The sequence below is a fragment of the Melospiza melodia genome, chromosome Z (assembly GCF_035770615.1).
Source record: "Melospiza melodia melodia isolate bMelMel2 chromosome Z, bMelMel2.pri, whole genome shotgun sequence".
Taxonomy (NCBI): Eukaryota; Metazoa; Chordata; class Aves; order Passeriformes; family Passerellidae; genus Melospiza; species Melospiza melodia.
The window spans coordinates 67143551-67165629 of record NC_086226.1 but is presented as its reverse complement, the minus strand read 5'-3'; the positions used below and the strand labels follow the sequence as shown (position 1 = coordinate 67165629).

The 22079-nt window shown below is 41.2% G+C and overlaps 2 protein-coding genes across 2 annotated transcripts in view; both read right to left on the bottom strand.

Annotated features, from left to right (window-relative positions):
• The window catches only part of LOC134432541 (serine/threonine-protein kinase PAK 1-like), a 28818-nt gene extending 17857 nt beyond the window's left edge, over window positions 1-10961 (bottom strand). Inside the window, exon 1 of the mRNA XM_063181388.1 lies at window positions 10955-10961. Coding sequence (XP_063037458.1) covers window positions 10955-10961 — 7 coding nt within the window. The remainder of the gene's footprint in view (window positions 1-10954) is intronic.
• A 371-nt stretch (window positions 10962-11332) lies between these two features.
• MOB3B (MOB kinase activator 3B) overlaps window positions 11333-22079 on the bottom strand; it is an 85585-nt gene continuing 74838 nt past the window's right edge. Inside the window, exon 4 of the mRNA XM_063180064.1 lies at window positions 11333-16248. Coding sequence (XP_063036134.1) covers window positions 16219-16248 — 30 coding nt within the window. The 3' untranslated portion in view covers window positions 11333-16218. The remainder of the gene's footprint in view (window positions 16249-22079) is intronic.

Genomic DNA, 22079 nt, shown 5'->3' with positions numbered 1-22079 from the left:
CCTCCAAGCACAACAATGGCTCCTGTAGGGAGTCCAGAATGTCTCCCCGACACCAGAGTCAGGAGGAAGATGTGCTACAGCTCATGCTGGGGCGCACACAGAGTCCATATCCACAGAAAAATTCAAGGTCAGGTTGGCTGGATCTCTGAGCAACCTGATCTCCTTGATGATGTCCCTGGTCACTGCAGTGATGGTTGGAGTTTGTGACCTTTAAAGTATCTTCCAACCTAAACCATTGTAAACGTCTACTTTATTTTTGTTTGAAGAGCTATGAGATCAGAGATTAATATGAGTCGGGGCCATCTGGTGCTTTGGAGTCTAGTGGATGGGCAGTTTTTTTATTTGCAGCCTCTTTGCATTTTGCCTCCAAAAGATCTTTGGCAGACCCTCACCTGCCCTTGTCCATGTGCAAACAGCAGTTCAGAAAGTTGTAGAACACAAGGAACAGTTGCTTCTGCATCATTTCTTTTTCTTCCGTAGCTTTGAGACTCAGTGACAAGAGAAAAAGTAAACTTGTAATTCTACCTGTTTTTTTCATTTCCATATATGCTCACCTAGACCCCATATTTTAAGCTCCAGTCCGCAGTGTCAGTTTCTTCCCTTGCAGAGGCCTGGGAAGAAACTACACCAAAAACTGACTCCAGTGGAGCCACAGCTTTTCAATATCCAAAGGATCTTTTCTGATTTTATTGGCTGACCTATTTAGTAGGAGCTACACCATCAAAAGCACAGTTTTCTTCTTTGAGGACTGACACCAGCTTGATGGCTATTTTAAACCCTGAGTTTTGTTCACTATCCTATTTCCAAGAATTGATATTAAAAATGCATCTCGGCAGTGCTGACTGGCCCCTGAAGTACAGTGTCAATTTTCTGGCACAGAGCTTAACAAAAATATCTTCCTCATATCTTTATATTCCTCATAAAAATCATAACCAGATGAAAAAAGTGAAACCCATCAGCTGGTTCCTTGGATAAAGAAACAGAGATATTTGGAACTTCAGTTTCATTGCAGACTCAATTGTATGCACAAATATAGTGAGATGAAGAAGCATAACTGGGCAGATTGCAGATGCCTGCAATTATGTGTTTCAGTAGCCTCCAAATGCTAGATGAACCTCATTTATGTGGACTTTCCATCCTCACCTATTTTTTTTTGCTTGACTAAGCTACCATTCTTTCAAACATCTTAGTGACTACAAAGTTTTTTGTTTAAAGATATAATTATTTCTAACCTTAAATTTTTTTTAAGATTATGCAGAGTGTAGACTTTAAGTAATTTTTGTTATGGTTAACATTAAATTAAATACCTGGGAAATATATCCTATTTGTAGTCTGTAACAGTCTGCCAAACTAACTAAGTGACCACCCCTGTACCAGTACACTCTAAAGAAATTTTAAGGCTGGAGAATATTTCTAGCTTAGCTGAAGTGAAAAAAGAGCAAATTCAGATCTGAAGCTACAAGATCTCACATAAGTAAATGATATGGCTCCCTCTGCTGACTACAGAAAGACAAGTCAGGTTTTTAAAATATAAATTAAAAAAAAAAAAAAAAAAGAAAGGAGAGTTGCAGAACAAAAATATGAATAAAATCCAGCAGCTGAGAAACAACATAATTATATTAGGACCATAGAGGGCTATAGTTTCTAAATATTTATTTTATCAGCACTTTCATTAGCTGAATTACTTATATGTTGACTCACTTTATACACATAAGCAAGACTTTAAAAGTGGACAGAATAATGCAAGGACGAGAAGGAGCAGCATTTCTGGTGTGGCACACTTGGATCCAGTCTGCAGCTCTTGGAAATTAAGTAAAATGGCTTTTGAGTCAGTGAAATGGACTATGATCCTATGACCCTCTCCATTCCCAGATGTATTCACTTTTGGTTGTAACAGTCACTACTCTTCCAAACTTTACACTAGGGCATGAGCACTTGAACTCTTTCTGGTGAAAAATGTAACATCTTTTTTATCATTGGAGGTGAGTGTGTGTCTCTCCGGAGGAACAGAAGGCTGCTACCTCTGACTGAGGTAGACTGAATTCAAGTGTTAAATCCCTTGCTCCAAAGGAGAGGAATGGCACAGAGGCAACTGGCATGTAGTCATCCCCTCTGCAATCATTCCAGGCAGTGCACAGACCTGTGCAAGGAATTCAGGCTAAGATTAGGCACAGTGTGTGTGACACTAAAGATTTGGCTTCATATCCAAAACAGTCTAGGAATGACTGATTGGCTAATGAATGAATAGGGTATAAAGCAATGTTAAAGAGCTACCTGGGTGTTTGTAGTGCAAGACATGAGAAAATGTGATTTTGAGCTGAGAGGCTAGCAAAACTAGACACATGGTAAATGCAAGCTGTGGAAAAGAACCCCCACAACATGACACTGAAGTTATTCAGATTGGTTATGGGTATATTTTTCTTCCATACAGTGAAAATTAAGATATATATGTGTGTATCTGAATTGTACAGATAATCTATAAAAGGTTTAATTTCAGGCTACTAGTTCTTAGCTGTTTTGCAATTGATCTACAAGAGTCTAATTCTCTTATTATTTCCTTTTCTCCTTTTACCACAAATCACAGATTGTCTTCCATTTTCATTTTTCAACAAATAATTATACTGCCTGACATCTTAATGAATAATCATTGCTAGAGGAGCAAAGTAAATGAGATCTATCCTGCTAATTTCCTGTCATGGTCTTTGAAAATGTTTTGTGTTCCACACATAAACATGTATTCTATTTAGGGTTATCTCTTCCCCTCTTTGCCCTCATTAAGTGCTCCAGGAGGGTACCAGAGCCAATACCACCTGCCCCCAGATTTTCTATTACATCATTTTCTATGATTTCTTTTCTTGGTTTTTCCCAAAGTGCCAGAGGAGGCTGTTACTAACAAAAAATGCCCGCAAAAACACACACAAAATCCCTAACAACACCCCCAAAAAGCAAAGAAAGAATTAACTCCAGAACAGAATAAAATATGAGGCACTTCATAGTAGTCTAGAAACTAATTTCTCTTCATGAATTTATTTCTATCCATTAATTACAGAATTAGTTTTTTAGTTAAAGCTAGCAAATGGAGTATGTTGCATTCCACTTGGAAAGATTTTCCCATCTCATAACTAAAAATATATGTAGTGTATTCCTTAAAGAATGGAGTTCTAATGCCATTTCTAACACGATGATTCCTTGCCACAGCTTTACTCTGAACAGATTTTTACCAATTCACTTTTATGCACTTGGGTTTGACTTCTAAGAAAAAGGTTTAGTAACTTTAGCCAACAAAGAGAACAAGACAAAAGGTTTTGGACATTTCCTGATTTATTTTTTTCCCCTCCTCCTAGACTTAGGACAAAAAGCCTAAGGCATAGTAGCAGAGATGCTTAAAAAAACCAAAAGAAAATCAAACCAAACACCAAGCAACCCAACCAACGACCCATCCATCAACCAAGGAAAGAAAAAAAAAAAACAAAAAAAACCAACCTGAAGAGCTTAAAGTCTGTACAGAAGAGACAGTCTTGTTTTCCTTTATTTAAATATAAAAGTATATGGGCAACAGCTGATATTTTTACTTTACTTTTAGAAGAGTAAAAAGAAAAGAAAATACTGTTTCAGTGTTTGGACTTGAAAATATTTAACCAGTAACGGTTTCCAGACCTTTCACTAGGAAAAGTAAAATACCCTGTCTCTGTTTGTTGTCTTTTATTGGTTCAAAGACCTTTCTCATTCACTCCCTTGTACTGTGGGTTTCTCTGCTTTGTACATCTCCCTCTCCGAGGAAAGGAGAATGTCCCGTTCCACTATAGAAGGGGAAGCGGGGAGGATTCTTTTTGGCAGATTTCTCAGATGAAAATAAAACACAAACGCAGCAATATTATATCTTGAGAACCGTTTATTGATGCAAAAAAGTAAGTGTTTCTACTAAAAAGAGGATGGAAAAAGGAGCAGAGGGAAAAAGAGAGGGATAGAGAAAGAAACGGAAGAGAGGGACAGCGTTACCATAAGAAGGCTCTGTCAGCATTGGCACGGCAGACGGAGCAGGCATGCTGCCAGTCGCGGAGTGTCTGTGGCGGGCGGGGCACGATTTTCGAGCAGCAGCGGTCTGTGTGTCCCTTCCATAGGCGACGGACGGGCTGCCGTGGCTATGAGAGTGCTCCTAGAGAGAGCTGCGGGTTCCCGGGCCGGTAGTGTTGTAAGCAAAAATCTGCCAATTTTTTTGTGAGAAAAAGGTTACCACTGTTGCTGCTGGGGTGCTGTTTGTGTGTTATGATAATTATGGGTCGTTGTCGTTAATAGTTGCTTTTGTTTTAGTAAAAGCCCTAGCTGGGGCCGAGTTAATGGCTCTTCTCTGGGACAGTGAAGGGTGGGGACCTCCCCAAGCAGTGAGGAGGAGAGACTTAGGAGGAGGGGAGACATGCAAAATAACCCCAAGACCAGCATGCCATGATAAGCTACTGCTTCTAGCTTGTTAAAAAAGACCCCCAAAACAATGAGCCAACATAGAGTTGAGAGATTAGAGTGATGTCTGGACGTGAGGAACAACAGAGTGCTGAGCCTGCAGAGATGCTGAACACCTTTGTGACCTCTCACCCTGAGCACAGGAGACGTCGGGACCCTGAAGGGGGGCAAGGCTGGGGAGACGCAGTCAAGGGCTCACCGCCCAGGAAAGGCTCCCCCAAGGACCGGGCCTCCAGCTCTGCCCCTAGTAGACACCTAGTGGACAAAGCTGCGCATATCTTCCCCGTCTTCTTCGCCCTGGGAGAAGCGACGGAGAGTCCAGATCCGTCGAGGTGCCCAGTCCTGAGCTGATCACTTTTAATAAAGGCATTGAAAGGAGAAAAAGTCTCCTGCCCTGTTTATTTCAGGTAGGGGCACCATAGCTGCAGGCGTATCTAAGAGCAGTTGGCGGCGATGGCGGAGTCTGCGGCTGTGGTGCCCTTGGCGGCCACAGGCAGGTCGCTGTGACCCAGTGCTGCGGCAGGCCGTGCGGCGGGCAGCGCGGCAACCGGCGGCGGGCTGGGCTGGGCTGGGCTGGGCCGGGCTGGGCTGGACTGGGCTGTGCTGGGCTTCGCTGCGCTGCGCTGCGCTGGGCTGGCTGGGCCGGGCTGGGCTGGGCTGGGCTGTGCTGCGCTGGGCTGGGCTGCGCTGGGCTGCACTTGGCCGGGCCGGGCCGGGCTGGGCTGGGCTGGGTGCAGGCCGCAGCCGCAGCCATTGCGGCGGCAGCCGCTCTGCTGGGGAAGCAGTGGAGCACGAGGTTGTGCCTGGGCTGAGCTGGTTCGTGGAAAAGATGAAGCAGGGCAAAGCAGGTACGGGTAGGGAAGCAGGACCACGAGGGGAAAAAAGGAGACACGGGGAGAAAGGCCAAGATAACCCTCGCAGTGACCCTCTGATCCCTCCAAGAAACGGGAAGCAAAAATGGCTGGCGTGGTGTCGCAGGTGTTTGCTTCAATGTGCTAAGGTTTCTGCCACAGCCCGACTCCACGGGCGTTTTTGGGAGGCTTCCTTTGTGGGCACCCCGGCATCTACCACCCCCAGCCTGTGCCCGGCTCTCTTGCAGCCCGATCGTGGAAGTTTTTTCTGCCCTGATCAGGTGCCAGGTGAAGCCTCTTCGGGGACAGGGCTGTCACCACGTGTACAGCCCTTATAGGAATCGTTTGCCTCATGTGTACCATGCGTTGAGACAAAAATAAAAATCAGATTGGTCCCCCTCAGGGAAGTTTATTTCATCCCTCTGAACAGGTCTCATAACTGGGCTGGATCAAATAATGAGCCTTTGGCTGTGCCACAGATGCAGGAAATAGCCAGCCTGTTAGAGTAACTGTTTTGAATGAATGCATTAAGTCCACCTTGAATCCTGCAAAACCGCCTCCAAAGAACAGGAAATGGCAGCAGAATACAGTCCCGTTTGTCATTCCAGTCACCGAATGAATGAACGGCTCTAAGAAGGTTTTTATAAAGCTTGCTTTTGTAGAGGTCAATTTTTCTGCCATGAGTTTGATCTCGGGTGTGAGTTTTGAGTTTCATTATGTTCCCATTACAATAGTTTGATAAATTTTCAGAGACCAGTTTGGATAATGGCAACCTGTGGAAATGCAGGAGCTCACAAATAAGAAGTAACAAACTAAAGACATTTTTTTTTCCCAGCACGTGAAAGGGCAGTGTCAGAAACAACAGCAGTACAGGCTGGCCTTCAACATCACACTCAAGGCCTGCGAAGTAAGACCATCAACTTCTTTAGTTGTTTTGCTCTTTTTTTTCTCTGCTGTATTTTGTATTTTGGAATTGTTTTTTTCCAATAGGCTGGTATAAAGAATGATTAATGTAGGCCCATTGAATGAAATCAGCTCATGAAATGCTGGCTAATAGCAACAAAATGCTATGTCAAACTAAGGCAGTGATTTATCACAGTTCCTGCTCATTCCATCCTCAGGAACATTCAGGTGGTTTGAGATAGAAACCCTGGCAGACACTTGACATTCATCTACCAGTAAAATTCAGCTTTTGGTGTGTTATTTATAACAGACATTTTGAGGGTCAGACATACATCACAAAACTCAGGGTCATGCACTGGTGATTCTAAAAGTTGATTTCTTTTGAGTCAGCTCAGACTTCCTTCAGTTCAACCTTCTTCCCATTTTTATAACTATATGTCATGTCCGAGTAACTCTGAGGCAGAAACACAGACTGGGCAAGTCTGATTTCATTGCCATGGATGATCATTTTAGAAGAAAATGATCAGCAGATTGTTTGATCAGTGCATTTCAAACACCACTACTAAAACAAAACAGTATTCTTTGTGCAATTTTCTGGTTTTCCTACTGATTTTTTTTCTGCTAGGAAAATCTAGCGCAGGATTGCCTAATGAAGTGTGTCCTGTCAGTGAGACCTGTTATTTAAGGAAATTAGCTCTCCTTCCCAGGCACATGCACTCCCTCATAAATTGATTGACAAAATCATAGAACCATAGAGTGGTTTTTATTGGAAGGAACTGTAAATGGCACCTTGTTCCACCGCCCCTGCCATGGGCAGGGTCACCTCCCTCTAGAGCAGGTTGCTCAGAGCTCTATCCACTCTCCTTGACCAGCACCTTGGGCAACCTGTTCCACTGCTCAGAGAGCTCAGAGAGCTCATAGGTCTGCCTTCTTTCAGTTTAAAGCCATTATTCCTTGTCCTATCACTACAAGCCTTTGTCAAAAATTTTAGGTCCTATTTAGGTATTACATACCACCCTGTTAGAGAAGGACAAATGCAGTATATTGGATTATTAGGATTTTGGGGGTGTAAAGAGTTTTTCAACTAGTAATCCCTTCACATTTTATCATGTCATAGCTCCCTGGAAATTAGGCAATCAAGTAGATAGATTAATTTGCGATTGTTATGGCTGGGAGTGTCAACTGGGGGATCAGGTGACTTAATTCTTGGACTTAACTCTGCAGGTCTTACCTGTGTGTGTCCCTGAAGCTACTGGTTGCTATGAGAGGGTTTGGACTGCACTGTTAGCTTATTTCTCTGATTATTTTCTAAGATAAAGCCTCAGAAAGTTTAAACAGGAGGTGGAATAGTTTTCTTTATTTTGTTAACATAGTACAAAGTGCATGTACATTTAGTTTACTGAACACTTGTCTTCTGGGACCATGATGGAACAGTTTGTGGAAACATCTGGTTTTTACAGCTTGAGACCAGGAGAGGCTGAAAGACAGAGACTATGAGTGAAGTGCACTCCAGCACAGCGTGGTGAGACAAGGCTTGGATAATCACGTAAAGCTGACTTTAGACCTTATATCTGCAAACTCATGAGGTCTTCCAAACCTGGGCTAGAATTCTGTAACTATCACTGCATCCAGTGATTCTGTTTTTACTAATGAACATTGATGCCAGTGTGTAGAAAACAAATTGACGGTTTGTCTAAAAGGACAGCACTGCTGAGACAGAGACCACCAGCAATAATGGATGCAGCTTTGTTCAGTTTGTTCCCAGCCATTTTGATGTTTTGCTGCTCCATCCACACAAGACTAGGTGTGTTCAGCAAGAGCTGTCCTCTGTTTGGTGAAAGTGATGTCACTTTTTAGAAGCCAGTCTCTTGCTATGAGACCTTTCCAGTGCACAAGCTGGTGGCTGTTGCCCATTGCAAGTCAGAAAGGAACATGAAACATGCTTAACACTGAACCAAAAAAAACCAGTGTCCTGATTTGCAGAGCTGACTAACTAGCCTGACAAGATTTTATGATGCTCTAGGAGTACTCTTTGACGCAGTTGATAGGTTATAAATGCCAAATTTCATAACTAGTCGGGTTTTGGTTTTATGCTTTTTGTAGTTGTTTTTTTCACTTTTCAATGGATAGAATGTGATTATACCAAGAGAGCCCTACTGTTCATGCACTCTCCTCCTAACTACTGCTACCCTTTGTGCCATATTTATTCCTGAATGGTTAGTAATTACCTACAGTGTGGCTTTTAAGAGTGTAAGTAATGTGTGGGTTTTACTCTGCCAGAAAGGCTCTACTTTCCAAAATGCATGCATCAGGTGGGTGACACCTTCAGATGACCTGTAAATTTACTTTAACTGCTTTAATTGCCATGAAATTAAACACAAGCTAAGGTTTCAAACCATGAGCATAATCTGTTCTGTGTCAGATGTGAATTTTTTTTTAATCAGGAAGATCTGCTTGTTTTTCACCCCATCACATGCTAGGTTTGCCTCACTTTTATTTTAGGCTCTCTCCAAGGAGAGAGCAGTTTGGAATAGAGAAGGAGGCTGGATCCTGCTTTGCCATCATATTGAGCAGCAGCAGGAAAAAAATGGTCCCATTTTTGGTGGTAATGCATAGCTGAGACAACTTGTGTGGTGCAGCAAGGCATGTGGGCTGCAATAGCCAGTGTCACTTCTGCCCCACTCCTTCACTTCTTGGCTGATGCAGGGAGATGCCTTCCTCTTGCTGCTCAGCTTTCGCTGCTGTATGGAATCAGGATAGGAAGGCATGCAACAACATTCTATAGGAGAGTTTCTTGCTGTGCTTTCCCCTGACAGGGGAAGGTCTCTTCTGGCCTTGACAAGGGGATTGTCAACAGCACACTGAAGAGCCTCATCACTGCTGAACAGCCTAGATAGGCTGCTGTGGTAGCAGGCCCACCACACCACTGGACTGGAGGCACTGCTGGCAGTCCCTAGTCCAATGCCACACTCAGAGCAAGGTCACTTTGAACAGGTTTTTCATGTTTGTAGTATGTGGTAGAGATAATTCATGCTATTAATGTACAAAATATTGTAAGATCCAAGCTATGTCTTTTGACTACCCCAGCTGGACAGAGCTTTATTCATCCAGTTCCCGGACGTTAAGATAGTATCAGGTCCTTTAATGCAAGAATGGAACCTTCCTGAGCGATGATCACTGACTTCCCTGGAATGCCAGGACCACTCAAGAGTGATTCCGCACCTCAAAGATTGCATCTACTATGGTGATCACTGGCGCTACCCTGTTACCGTGTGAATGCCAACTTCTCCCATGTGAATGCTGACTTCTCTGGAGGGCTCTGACAACATCAAGACAGCTGGATTGGACTTTTGTCTAACTCTGCACATGTATGGCCCCAGTTCTGCATGTGAAGGGACACAAAGGAACATTCGGTCATCTCTGCCTCAGGCAGAATAAACTGTATAAAAGCTCACTGGGTGAAACGGCGCGTGTGAACAAGGGACACTCTGACACTCGGGGGTCAGGTCCGTGTGGTCACCCAGCACCCATCCCAGGCTCGGCACTGCCTTGGCTGTGGTGGTTTTTTGCCTATTGAAATATTGTTTTGCTGACAATCTAATAAATCATTGCTAAATTTTCTTATAAATTTGGCTCTTGATTTGATAATTTATAACAATGTTTAACATGAAAACATGTTTAACACAAGTTTCCTGTACTTTGTGTCATTGGATGCCACTGAGAAAAGTCTGATTGTTTTCTTCACTCACCTCTTTAAATGTTTATATATAGGGATAACATTCCCCACTGGGCTTCTACAGGATAAACAGTCCCATCTCTTTCAGCTTCCCCTTGTGTGAGAGATGCCCTTGTTCATTCATCATGCTTGTGGCCCTTTTCTGCATTCCTCCAGTCTGTACTGTCTCTTGTATTGATGCATCCAGGAGTGGACTTAGCACTCCAGGCATGTCTCACCAGGGCTAATCACAGAGGAAAGATCAGCTCTTGAACTGCTGGTAACACTCTTCTTAATGCAGTCCAGGAGGCTATTTGACATATTTGTCATGAGGGCAGATTACTGAGTTGTGGTGAGCTTGGGGCCCTCGGTCCTTCCCTGCCAAACTGTTTTTCAGCTGGGTGACTCTTGCATATACAGGCTGAGCCTGGTACTCTCAATTGCAGGACTTTCCACTTCTCTTTATTCAATTCCCTTCATGAACTTTCTCTTGGCATTTTTCTACAAACTTTTGAGAGCCCTCTGAATGGTGGCACGGCCCTCTGGTGTACAGAGGTACACATGATACCCTGCAAAATCTCCTGCTACTCTTGCAATTGGGCTTCTTTCAGCTTGCCAAGTTCCTCAGGTTCCCTCCGCAGCTGTTTTCCAGTTACTCCATTAGTCTCAACATCTCTACTCTTCAGATCCTCCCCATGGCAGAGAGAGTCCAGCTCTCCTACTGGGTGTTGTCTCTACTGTGCCATTCTAAACCCCAATGCTCCTGCTCCCCTCGAGCTCCGTACCTGACTTGTATTAGGTACAGTAATTTCAACATGTAATTATGCACATACATGTGCTTGTCAGTGCTTTAGGAATGAGGACAAAGAGAACAATGCAGTGAGTGCCCCAGTCCCTGTGCTGTAGATAGTTTCTATTGCCCTGTTAGAGCTCTTTTCCCTCTGTGGCAGCCAAATTCTAATTGAGGCTCTTGAGTTTTGTTTTTAGGAGACAAAACTTTGCCAGTAACTGGCTTGTTGCTACTTACCCGTCATGCGTGGAGGCTCCTTGGAGTGTCTCACCAGGACTCGGGTAAAGGACATGATGAAGCCCATGAGTTACCCAAGCTCAAATATTTGACAGGCAAAAATGAGCAGGCCAGCTTAGCTGAGGAACAGCTACTCACATGCTTTGTTGCACGCCACAGTGTTGGTGAGAGGCTGGCCAGTTCTATCAGCATGACATTTGGTCAGTTTTTCTTGGTATCACATTGGTGACAGGAGGTCTGTGGAGCTGGTGCATTGGCAGTGATGGGTCTCACTCACCTCTGCATCCAGGGAGCCTGCCAGAAAATTCTGCTCTGTGGTATGAAAACCACATGCATTTTTCTTGCTGAAGAGTTAGAAGGCAAATAATTCCACAACACTTCTGCATTGTTATGTTTATTTTATTTGTATTCCATTGCTTCATCCATTATGATTGGTTTGAAAAGTAAACTTTCCTTTTCTTTTAATGACTACAACAGTTAATGTTGGTCTCTCTTCCCATACAGTTGAACAATTATTTAATAACAACTAAAAAAGTCCAAGACAAATGTGACAGCATTAAAAAAAATTAACACACCAAACAGAGCTGATGCATGGAGGAAGAAAAGGAATCAACCACTTATTTCTCAGAAAGATGCATTCCCCTAAAAAATTACCAAAATTTAAATAAATGTACTTTATGGGAAGGAGCAGGGAGTGTACACGTGCATACACTGATGCTTCCACATCCATATCCCCAAACACACAAAGATATGTATATATACACACAAATGCACGAACATAGACACACATGTATTAGACTGGACGAGTAACTTACTTTTTTCTCTGTGAGAAAATTATTATAAATTTTAATTATATTAATTATATCTGTCTTTAAAACAGGAAAACTTATTAAAACACAGAACAGAAACTACCTTAAGAGCTCTAACATATTTGGCTAAACCTCGGAAATCACTGCCTATTTAGCATAGAACACATAAAAAAATCAACTTTGATAACTTTTTATTTAAATGTATATCATCACCGGTTCTTAGTGCTGAGCTTGCTTTGCCTTTGGAGTATGCTCCATAATTATTAAAAATGTCATTTAATAAAAATTTCTTCCAACAGGTAGGAAGAAATATCTGACCACTATACTGGATGCCCCAGTGTTATCCCCTTTCTAAAGCCCATAGAGCATGCTTCACTATAGCAATCATATTTCTATTTTACATGTAGTGACTACTGTTTTGCTGCTCTTGCAGGAACCTCCTGTTCTTGCTTTTATTCTTCTGAAGAGATGGTAAACAGCCAGCTCTTGATGGTCTCTCTTCAGAGGGCATAGGTGAGAAGTAGCCCTTCTAGAGGCACGGAAGCAGGTGAGAAAGCTACTTTTTGTAACAGCAATGTCCTTGGGGAAGCAAAAGGAACACTGAAAGGCTGAAGGCTGGCTCTGAGACCTCCCATCCAGAAAATGAGAAACCTCAAGAACATGCAGAGAAGGTAAAAAGCAACAGGAAGGAGTAGCTTTTTGTGAGACATCTCCAAAATATGTAATTCATTTAACCCAAAGGTGCTTAAAGTCCTTTTAATCTGTTAATAGACACTTGACAAGAGTGGCTTCCCAACTACAAAGAGTATCATTCTCTGTATTCTCTCCACAGACAAGGAATTTGTGATCACTGAGGACAATGTTCACCCATTAAGTTTCTGCACATCTTGAGCTGTTGTCTGTAGGTCCCTGTAGAGTTTTACCTTATCTGTTTTCCTCTCTTTCCCTGCCTTGTTCTTAATGAATCCATTCATCAGGAGAGTCAACTTGCCTGATGTAAGTTTTGCTGCTTTAGAGTCTGAGTTCTTGGAGAAAACTAGTATATTTCCTAAGTCTCCAGCTTCTCAAATCTGATAGAAATCATCAATTTTGCTGTTGTGGATTAGTAAAAAAACCCCACCCTTTAAAAGACTCTGGGACTCCATTGTTCATAAAACCTAAGGGAGGTTATGTTCAGATTTGTTTCATATCACAGTTGTCACTAATCTATGTGAACACAAACCAGAAGTTCATTACAAAATCTCTTATTATAGAGACAGTCAATGAAAGTTCTCAAATCTTTAACAACTGAAGTAAAGTTTGGTGTCATAGGATCCTTTCACAGCCTTTCAATACTTCAGAGTATTGCTGAGTTTCTATCAGTTGAAATGATTTCTCTGTAAAGGCAGTATGAAGTGCCTTGAAGCTTAACACAACAGCATCTTTAAAGGTAAGTATCAAGGAAAAGAATATGTAAGAAAAGCAAAACCTGAATGAATAACTAGAAAAATTAAAAAACCACAACAAAACAAAAAATCCAAACAATAACCTCTTTTTTCTCTCTCCTTTCCCCACCCTCCCCAGTCCCAGAACAATGCGGAATGCTGGCATTATCACAAACATATGTAATAATAAGATCAGGTAGAAAAAGCATTAACAAGTGAAACACAGTTCTGTCTGTTTGTGGCCCTGAGCAAATTACTGATGAAGCTGGAATACTTGATCAGAAGATTCAAGAGGAAGCTGCTTTTCTCTCGCTATGGGAAGGGGTAAAATGATAATTTTACCTACTGATGCCACATTCCAGACATTTGTATTTGCTTGTCAGCTACCACAGAGTGGAACAGGAGAGATGGCCTGTGTCATGTGATGGCCAGGTGGTGGCTCACCAGGTGTGCTGCAGAAGCAAGAATACCTGTTGGGAAATACTCAGCAGAAGGCCACCCCTTGTCAGGTGGAGGAAGGAAACTCCATGTTCTTCCTAGCAGAATAAGCAACCAAAACAAATACACTTTTCCCTCCTTTCCAGCTGGTTCACTTCCTGCATAATAATGGGCTTTTACCATTACAGGGATTTTGGCCAGGTCAAACAAAAATCCTCTAGAGTTCAACCCTGCATTTCATTCTTTTGCTTCATAAAGTGTGCCATACCAGAAAATTAAACATAGGGGTTTGTGGGGAAAAAAAAACCAGTTAAAAAAAGAGGAAAACACTTCCAGCTGATAAGTTTTGCATTCAAAAAATGTATGCATTCACAAAAAAGTAATTGAAATTTTTCTCAGGTAACTTTTTTGTAGCCTAATCTTCTGACTCAGCTACAGTGAATAGTCTCAAAACAGCATGTGGTAAGTAATGTAATAAAATGAAGACTAAATTATGCATAAAACCCCATGTTTTTCAATTTGTGTAGTGACTTTGATCTTTATGCGCTAAATTTCACACCTTTGCATCTTTATGTTGATCTTTCAAATACAGTGTTGCCCAGACTGAGAGCACCACATGGCAACTGTCCATGGTGGCAGTGAAATTCAAGTGCACTGCATCAGCTACAGCTTCTGTAGCTTCATCTCAAAGAGTGCCATAGCCCAGGCACTTTGGAGGAGTTCAAAACACCCTTTATAAGCAATTAAAGTTGTAATTCCCGGCAGTTGCCAGCTACATGAATCACACCAAAGAAGTTATATTTTTCATCTTCTTTAAAATGAGGCAAACTCAAGAGTAGCTGTGGCAATGAATTCCAGAAGCTAGTTATATCCTGCAGAAGTGCCAGCAGAACAGAAATCATCTGTGTGTGCATTCCAATCCCCAGAGAATTAACCTGATTGCAAAGACTGCCAAAGGAGGTAAGAACACTTAGGTCCATCCCCTTGAAAGCAAAGGATAATGCTGCTTATGTAGTTCTAGAGATGCAGAAAAGCTCCCATCATAGGTATACCAAATGTTCACAGACAAAAGCACTTTTTCCCAGCAAGAATTTTACAAGCCCTGATTTAAACCAGCAGGTAAATAAATCATCATGTGCTACAACATTGAGCTAGAAAATATTTGCTGTTCTTCTTTAGTGTCTGCTACCACTCTATTTCAAATGTTCCAATCACTGGATACTCCATGAGATTTTCTTCTGTTTCTGTCTCAGAAGATGTAAACGTACCTAAACTTATTTGAGGAGAAGGCAGCAACACGGTTCAGCACTCACTCAGGAAAAAGTAACTTTTCACAATAACACTGGTGTGCAAAATTCATTACAAGGCACAGAATACATAGATGTGTTCCACTTGATTCCCATTTATTCAGAAGTATTTCTCTTGTGATATTCTGTATCACTTTCATTTTTTAATTTTTTTTTTTCAGAAGAAAGCCTCCTCAGGGCATATTTGGCATAGAAGATTTGATTTGCTGCAATGGATCGTTCTAGACTATCCATACACGTGTTCATTTTCCAGAATTAAGTTCTGGAAAAATGTATTGTGTTAGCCCAGTGTATAAAGCAAGTCACATTACTGGGCACTATTCAGCTGCAACAGGGACCTTCAATTAGTCCCTCCTGCTCTAACCTTTTTTACTACTCATCTTTACTGTATCTTCCTGCAAGTTACCCCAATAAATTTATTTTTCTCTGAAAAGATGAAATTTTAGGGTGATTGAGAAGGATCATTTTCCTAAGGGGATAAAAGGATATGAAATTACATGACAGATTGGTACTTCATTGGGTACTTCAGGAAAATGATGACTGTAGCTGGTTTTTTTTAATGTAATATAGAGATACTGAGAACATTTGCTGTCAGTCACAGCATGAATTCAAGGAAAATACCCCAGCACTGCAGAGCTATATTTGGATCCCTGTTCATGTATTTGAAATCAGAAATCCTTCCATTGTCATTAAATTATGAATCACAATGAAGCATACTCTGTTCAGCTGAAGGACATGGCTGTCTTCCTGGAAACACATGGCTTGATAGCATTTGGGAATGGTGGCCAAGCTTTGGGTGGCCTGGAGCAGGGCAGGGGGCATTAAAGGCTAAGTGTTCTTTCATTCCAGAACCTCTTAATAGTCTGCTGCAGTTAGGAAAGAAAGCACATACCAAGAGACAAAATAAAAAGAAAGCAAAATTGCAGATTTCATTTTGAAACAACTGGTCTGGATGTCAGCCCAAGGACCTGAATTTCAGTAAAGCTTTAGCAGCAGGGGCACTGTCTGCTATTGTCTGTGGCTGAAGAGGTTCTTATCCCTGATAAAGGAGCTAGAACTGATATAATTCTTTTTTCAATAATCCATGTTCTCAGCTGAGGTTCCTAGCAGCATATTTAGGGTTAACAACATTGACACTGGAGAGAAGCATTTGTGACAGTAACTGTGGCTCCCAACTTTCCTGCTTTCAGGGATGAACAAGCAGGCTCAGTCCATGAGGGCTGTCATATTCTTGAACTCTGCAGTAAGAAGGAAATTGGACTTTGCTTTTGTTCAGTGGGTAGTTCTTAGTGACACATCCTGGTTGTCATCTCTTTCTGTAAAACAAGAAGAGGAAATAAAAACACAAATGGCATTTATGATAAAGTGTGCACAGGCCTCTTCACTGTTAGTATTTCTGCAACTCTGCAAATTCATGTGGTTTTATATGGCACCATGTTTCTGCCCCTTTCTGTCACTTTCAAGGACAATGAACATACCTGCATGTAAAATACAGCATTTTGTCATTTTGACAGCTTTAATAATGTAATAAATCCCTACCCATGTCAGGTAAATGGTGCTGCATCCCCCTGCCCTAAGAAATAAATCAACTGCAAATGCCAGAAACCTTTTAATTTAATGTAAGAAAAAGGATTCAAATCATTATCATTGAACCTGCAGCCAACAGGAGTCCTAGATATATCTTCTCTGCCTAGCTGTTTTACCCACAGGCACAAAGGGAACACAAACCTTGAGGACTTGACCAGAGCTGTGGCATTCATCTCCAGGATAGGGTTTTGGACCATTCACAGACTCCATTAGGAACGGGGGCTTGGGATCCACATAGGATTTTATTTGATCTGATTTACAAACACTCTCATACAAACTCTCTAGTAACTGGCTGCCCTATTCTATAAAACTTCATATTTGTCAGCAGATTTCTGGAAAGGCATTATTTGACTAACAGCCATACACATACACCAGACCACACAGCATTTACCTTGGAAAATCAACTGAGATTTACCAAATTACCAGAAGTCTCTGAAAAATCTCTTAGCTTGCTTGAATTTTTTTTTTTGTAATTTATCAGGTCATTAAGATCTAATGCAAATAGTGTCATGACAATTTTGTAACTGTATCTTACTCTGTGTTTAACAAATTACTTTTCCACCTAGAATCATACACATAATCATGGGACTTTCTCCTCCTTTTCCGAATCTTTAACTAGTTTTTCTTTCTTCTATATTTATCTTGCATTACATTTTATTTTGTTGCCATGCATGTAGCAGAATGGGATGTTGTCATTTGTTATAAAGACAATGGTAATCAGTACAGGAGTTTATACAGTAATATGTGATCTCCACAGTGATATATACAGTAAACTGAACTAGAACTGGCTTCTCCTCCAATTTGTTAAAGATGACAAAGCTGACTGTTAATGGAAAAGTCCGTCTCCTTTTCTCCTTAAATGTTTTTGTGGATTTTTTTGGGAAGTTGCTTTGTTTTGTTTTTTGTTTGTTTGTTTGTTTTTTTCCTTAAATAGCTGGGATTAGGTTTATTTCATTAGAGCAACAAACACAAATGCAGAACTAAATAAAATTCAGCACAGTGTTGGACAGCTTCCTACTGAAGATTAATTAGGTGTCCAGGCATTTCAAGGCAGTTTTTATCTTTGCTGGCCCCTAATTTTACACATATTCGGTGTCTGCATGTTTGTAGTGTACTTCCTATAATCAAGGCTGATTGATCTGTGAGGTAAAACACTGCAACTTCCTTCTGCAACTTCTGCTGAAAAGTGATTTTCAGTCAGACTGTATCATCTTGCCCTGTTATAAAAACAGTCCAGGGAGTAATGTGGACCGTATCAGAGCCATTGTAAACTGGGGCACCCTCCTTCAGACACAGTGGGAGGCAAACTGCAATAGCATCAGAGGTAGGAGTCTAGATATGGATAAATGTGTCCAGGAAAAGGGCAGAGTAGGAACTTAGATGATCTATGCATAAGATGTAAACAAGAGGCCTTTATGACACCCATGAAGCATGAACCTATCATGCCATTTCTAACTTCTCTCTAGAGGCAGAATTTATTTTTTAAAGTAATACAAATTCTCCCAAAGCCTCTCTCTCCCTTAATTTCTAACTTTTTTTTCGTTATACTATTACATCCACAGTCTTCTCCCTAGATCCTGTATCTCCACCCTGGAGATAAGAGAACATTGCTGCAAATGGCTCTGTAACTTCCCTCCTGCAAGGCCTTCTCTCCCAATGGCTGCTAGGCTACAGTATTGGAAATTACCCCAAAACTGTAAAGTCAGAAAAACATTTAACCTTAATAAACACTGACATCACTGATGCACAGAAACATTCTCTGTATTGATGTATATTGTTAGTGGTAAATGAAGGGCACACACACAAGTACAGTCACAGTGCATGTCTGCATATATGTGAGCTTTTACTGATTTCACCCAATGACAGTGAATTAGATGTGCTTTAAAAAAAAGATAAAGCCCATGATTCCTCTCATAGTGAACTGGTGCAAGCTTTGTGGGAGTGACCCACTTCTACTTGTTATTTTCTTAGAGGAATTCACAAAACAATCTGGAAATAGTTTCTCAAGAGACTGATACAATTTGGATGCTGGCGAAGAAAAAGTTAGCTTCACTCAAAATGCTGGTGAGAAGGTGAGGAAGGGTCACACCCCTAGTATCCAGTCTTGGCTGGGTAGCAGCATGAGGCATGCTGTGTGCTGCAGAGCCTGCTGCTGAGCCTGTTACTGAACAAGCTGGTCCTACTTGCCAGACTCTGCCCCCTCAGAGATACCCACCTTTCAAAATTAACTGCCCCTCTTCTCAGAGCCTGCTGGCATATCTCTCACTGATTCTGACGGGCACCAGAGAACTTAGCACGCATCCCCCCCTCAACTCGGCAGAACAGTCCCCCTCAAACCTCACGAAAGATCTGATCCTTAGTTACTCTGCTGCTGCATAGCCTTGGGTGGAGCACTGTCTAATAAAAAGCTAACAAAAGTTTTTCACTGTCTCCTGAGTCTGCTTGGGTTTGTGCTTCTGTGAAACATCAATGTTCATTTTAAATTGGGAAAGGTGGAGAAGAATGCTCTTGACTAACAAACAGTTACTGATTAAAAGCACAAAAGAGTATTTCCCAAACACGGCAGATGACAAAAAGCTAACAACTGACTCTTCTGAAAAGGCAGGAAGACTGGAAATGCACTTTGCCTTAAGGTACTGTGATACCCAAGCCCAGCTGGATCTTGAATGAAATATAAAGGCTAGACAGACGAGGGAGTCAGAAAGTCAAACACAGAGACACAGATTTGCTTGTTAACAGAAACTCTCCACACCAGAACTTTTGCTACCAGATGCACTTCCTTTTGAAAATTAATTACAAGACACTCCAGAGCATTATTCTGCATTCAGACTTACTCCTGCTCTCAATTCTGTATTACATAGTTAACTCAAAAAAAAAAAAAATGAAGGCAGAAGTAGTTGTTTTTCAAATCCAAAATGCAAATCAGAAGCCTGGACCCATTCTATGTGTTGGATATGCCCAAGACTAGTAACTGAGGAGAATTTAACATGGAACTCACTTCTAAGGAACATAAAGAGAAACATTTGCTATTCTTTATGAAGTCCTTCAAGTATCTACTTACTTGCTGGAATTAATGGTAACAAGCCACTCTGTAAGCATCAAAAATCTATCTGATTTGTTGGGATTTATGAATTCATGGAAGGACACATTCCTGAACATTTTCCAGGGAATACCAACTTGATTTCACAGATGAAGGGAAAAAATAAGTATTTATAAAGGTCATCAATATTTATATCTAAAAAATGTCTGGCCCTCTCCCTTCCATAATGCTCCAAAACATAAATTTCAGATACATTCAGCACATAAATCTATACCTGACCATTTCAATTTTTACTCCTCAGTTAACCTTTAAATGCAACAGGAGGAGAATGGAAAAAATGCAACATAGCCGGAAGTAGCCTGGAAAATCTCTTTTTAATGTGACAAATTTACCTGTGCAAACATATTGATTGCATCTGAATGGATTACAAGAAGAATGAATTTCCCATAAAGAATGATGTTCATCAAAGAAAACTGTGTTTCTGTGCTTATGCGAGTATAATATATAGCTGCCAAAACACAAGGCAAAAACCCTTCAAACAGATATCACCTTTGTACCAGTATATAAGAGAAGCCAGAGGCCCCTCCTGTGCAAAAACTGATGAGAAAGTAGATGAAGTGAAAAAACAGTGTAAGTAATATTATTCTATAAAATAATAATAGGAAAAATAGGAAAAATAATAAATGCAATAATGACCGTCACTAAAACCAGTGTTACTTTAAAGACTCAAATCCTCCTTCAGTGCCTGGGTCTCATCCTCACTTCCAGTTCTCCAAATTGAAGCAAAGCATGTCTTGATATTCCCTCTCCTCAGCTCCTCCTGCTGCTACTTAGGAAGCCTAAGGATGATGTGGAAACATCTCTTTTTAACCCTTTGACAACTGTTTTAAGCATAGTGAGGTTTTAAAATGTATATACAAGGGTATTCACAGACAAGTGGGTAGAGAGAAAGCATTACCAGCTGACGGGCAGGGATACCTTGCCTGGAGGCACCCATCAGCCTGGAAGACCTGACCAAGAGGCAAGGAGAAGGACATGCCAGCAGCGGGCACCATGCCAATTACACTTGCCAAGCTTACTGACTCCACAGAGAGACGCTCATGTCTGCAACCAAATACTGCAACCAAAAAAACCCAACCCAAACCAACCAAAAAAAAAACCCCCACAAACAAAAAACATTGCCCAGCATTAACCGCAGTCTCACAGGTAAGGAACTTACAGTCTATTCAACCATCCTGTGAGGCAGTGCTGGGCAGAAAGGCAATACACAAACAGGCCTCTCAGTTTATGGACTCGTAACAGTCCAATCCAACCTGACCTGAGGCTCTGCTGGGCAAACACAAGCATCCCTGGGACACACATTTCTCCTCCCTACTCTCATGGACAGAAATGCAAGCCACAGCCACAGGGAATGGTATATGCACACAGAGAGGCACCAGTGCAGCCAGTTCAGAGTCTTTCTGTGGTTCAAATCACAACTGTAGAATAAGCAGATGAAAAAGAGAAAGATCAGTTCATCAAAGCACAAATGACTATGACATCTGCTACTTTTTATTGCTGCTTTCTTCACAAACCTCTCAATAGTTAACAAATAACTAACCAGTGGACAAAGTTCTTTGTGTCCTGATGACAAAAGAAGCTGTTTACAATGGAATAGCACTGGATCACGATGTCTGTGTTCCTGTGCTGCACAACTAATCTGTATTCAGATAGCTGATTGATCAGGATGGGAAGACTGACAACAGAATTGTAACAATAAATTAATCTACAAAACTTTTTTTTTTTTTTTAATGGAAGTTTTAGTTAGAACCTTGTACCCTGAATATTAATTTAGAAATTGTTCTCCAAAGTTATTAAAAAAGAAATTCCTCCACTTCTTCCATTACTGCTCTCTCCGTATCCTGACTGAAAAAAACCCCAATTACTGGACTGGTAATTGCTGTCCAGTGGGTATATTGATCATTCAGTTATTTCCTTTGTTAGGTTTCACAATGTCTTCCACTTGAATGAGTCTCAATTATCATGATGCACAGCATTAAATTAATCTCTCAGACAATCTCTTTGGCTTCAGGGTAGTTATTTTGAACCTAAGGACAGGCTGACAGTAATCCTATTTGGTTCCTCCTGAATTTGTTTGGTGATGTTTGCAGGACACAGATAATACTCCTGTCTGCAAATGTAACCCTTTATCACTGATGACAAAGGTATTTTATCAACTGACTGCAAGCAGGAACAAGATCAGGAAATTACCCTGCCAAATACTCCTGTGAGTAGAGCTAGACCCAGCTAGATACAAAGTACATGCATTTGGATGACTGACTTGCTTAAAATTGTCATATTCCAAGGAGGTATTTTCACCTTCTGCATGTTTTTGTCTTCTGTAACAATAAAAAAAAAGTTGGGTTTAGTGTACTTTACCATATTAAATGGACTTGAAATGTGTTACTTTTTACACTGAAATGAAGCAGAGTCAATAAGCAAACACTACACTATATTTTGCATAAAATTTTTGCATAACAT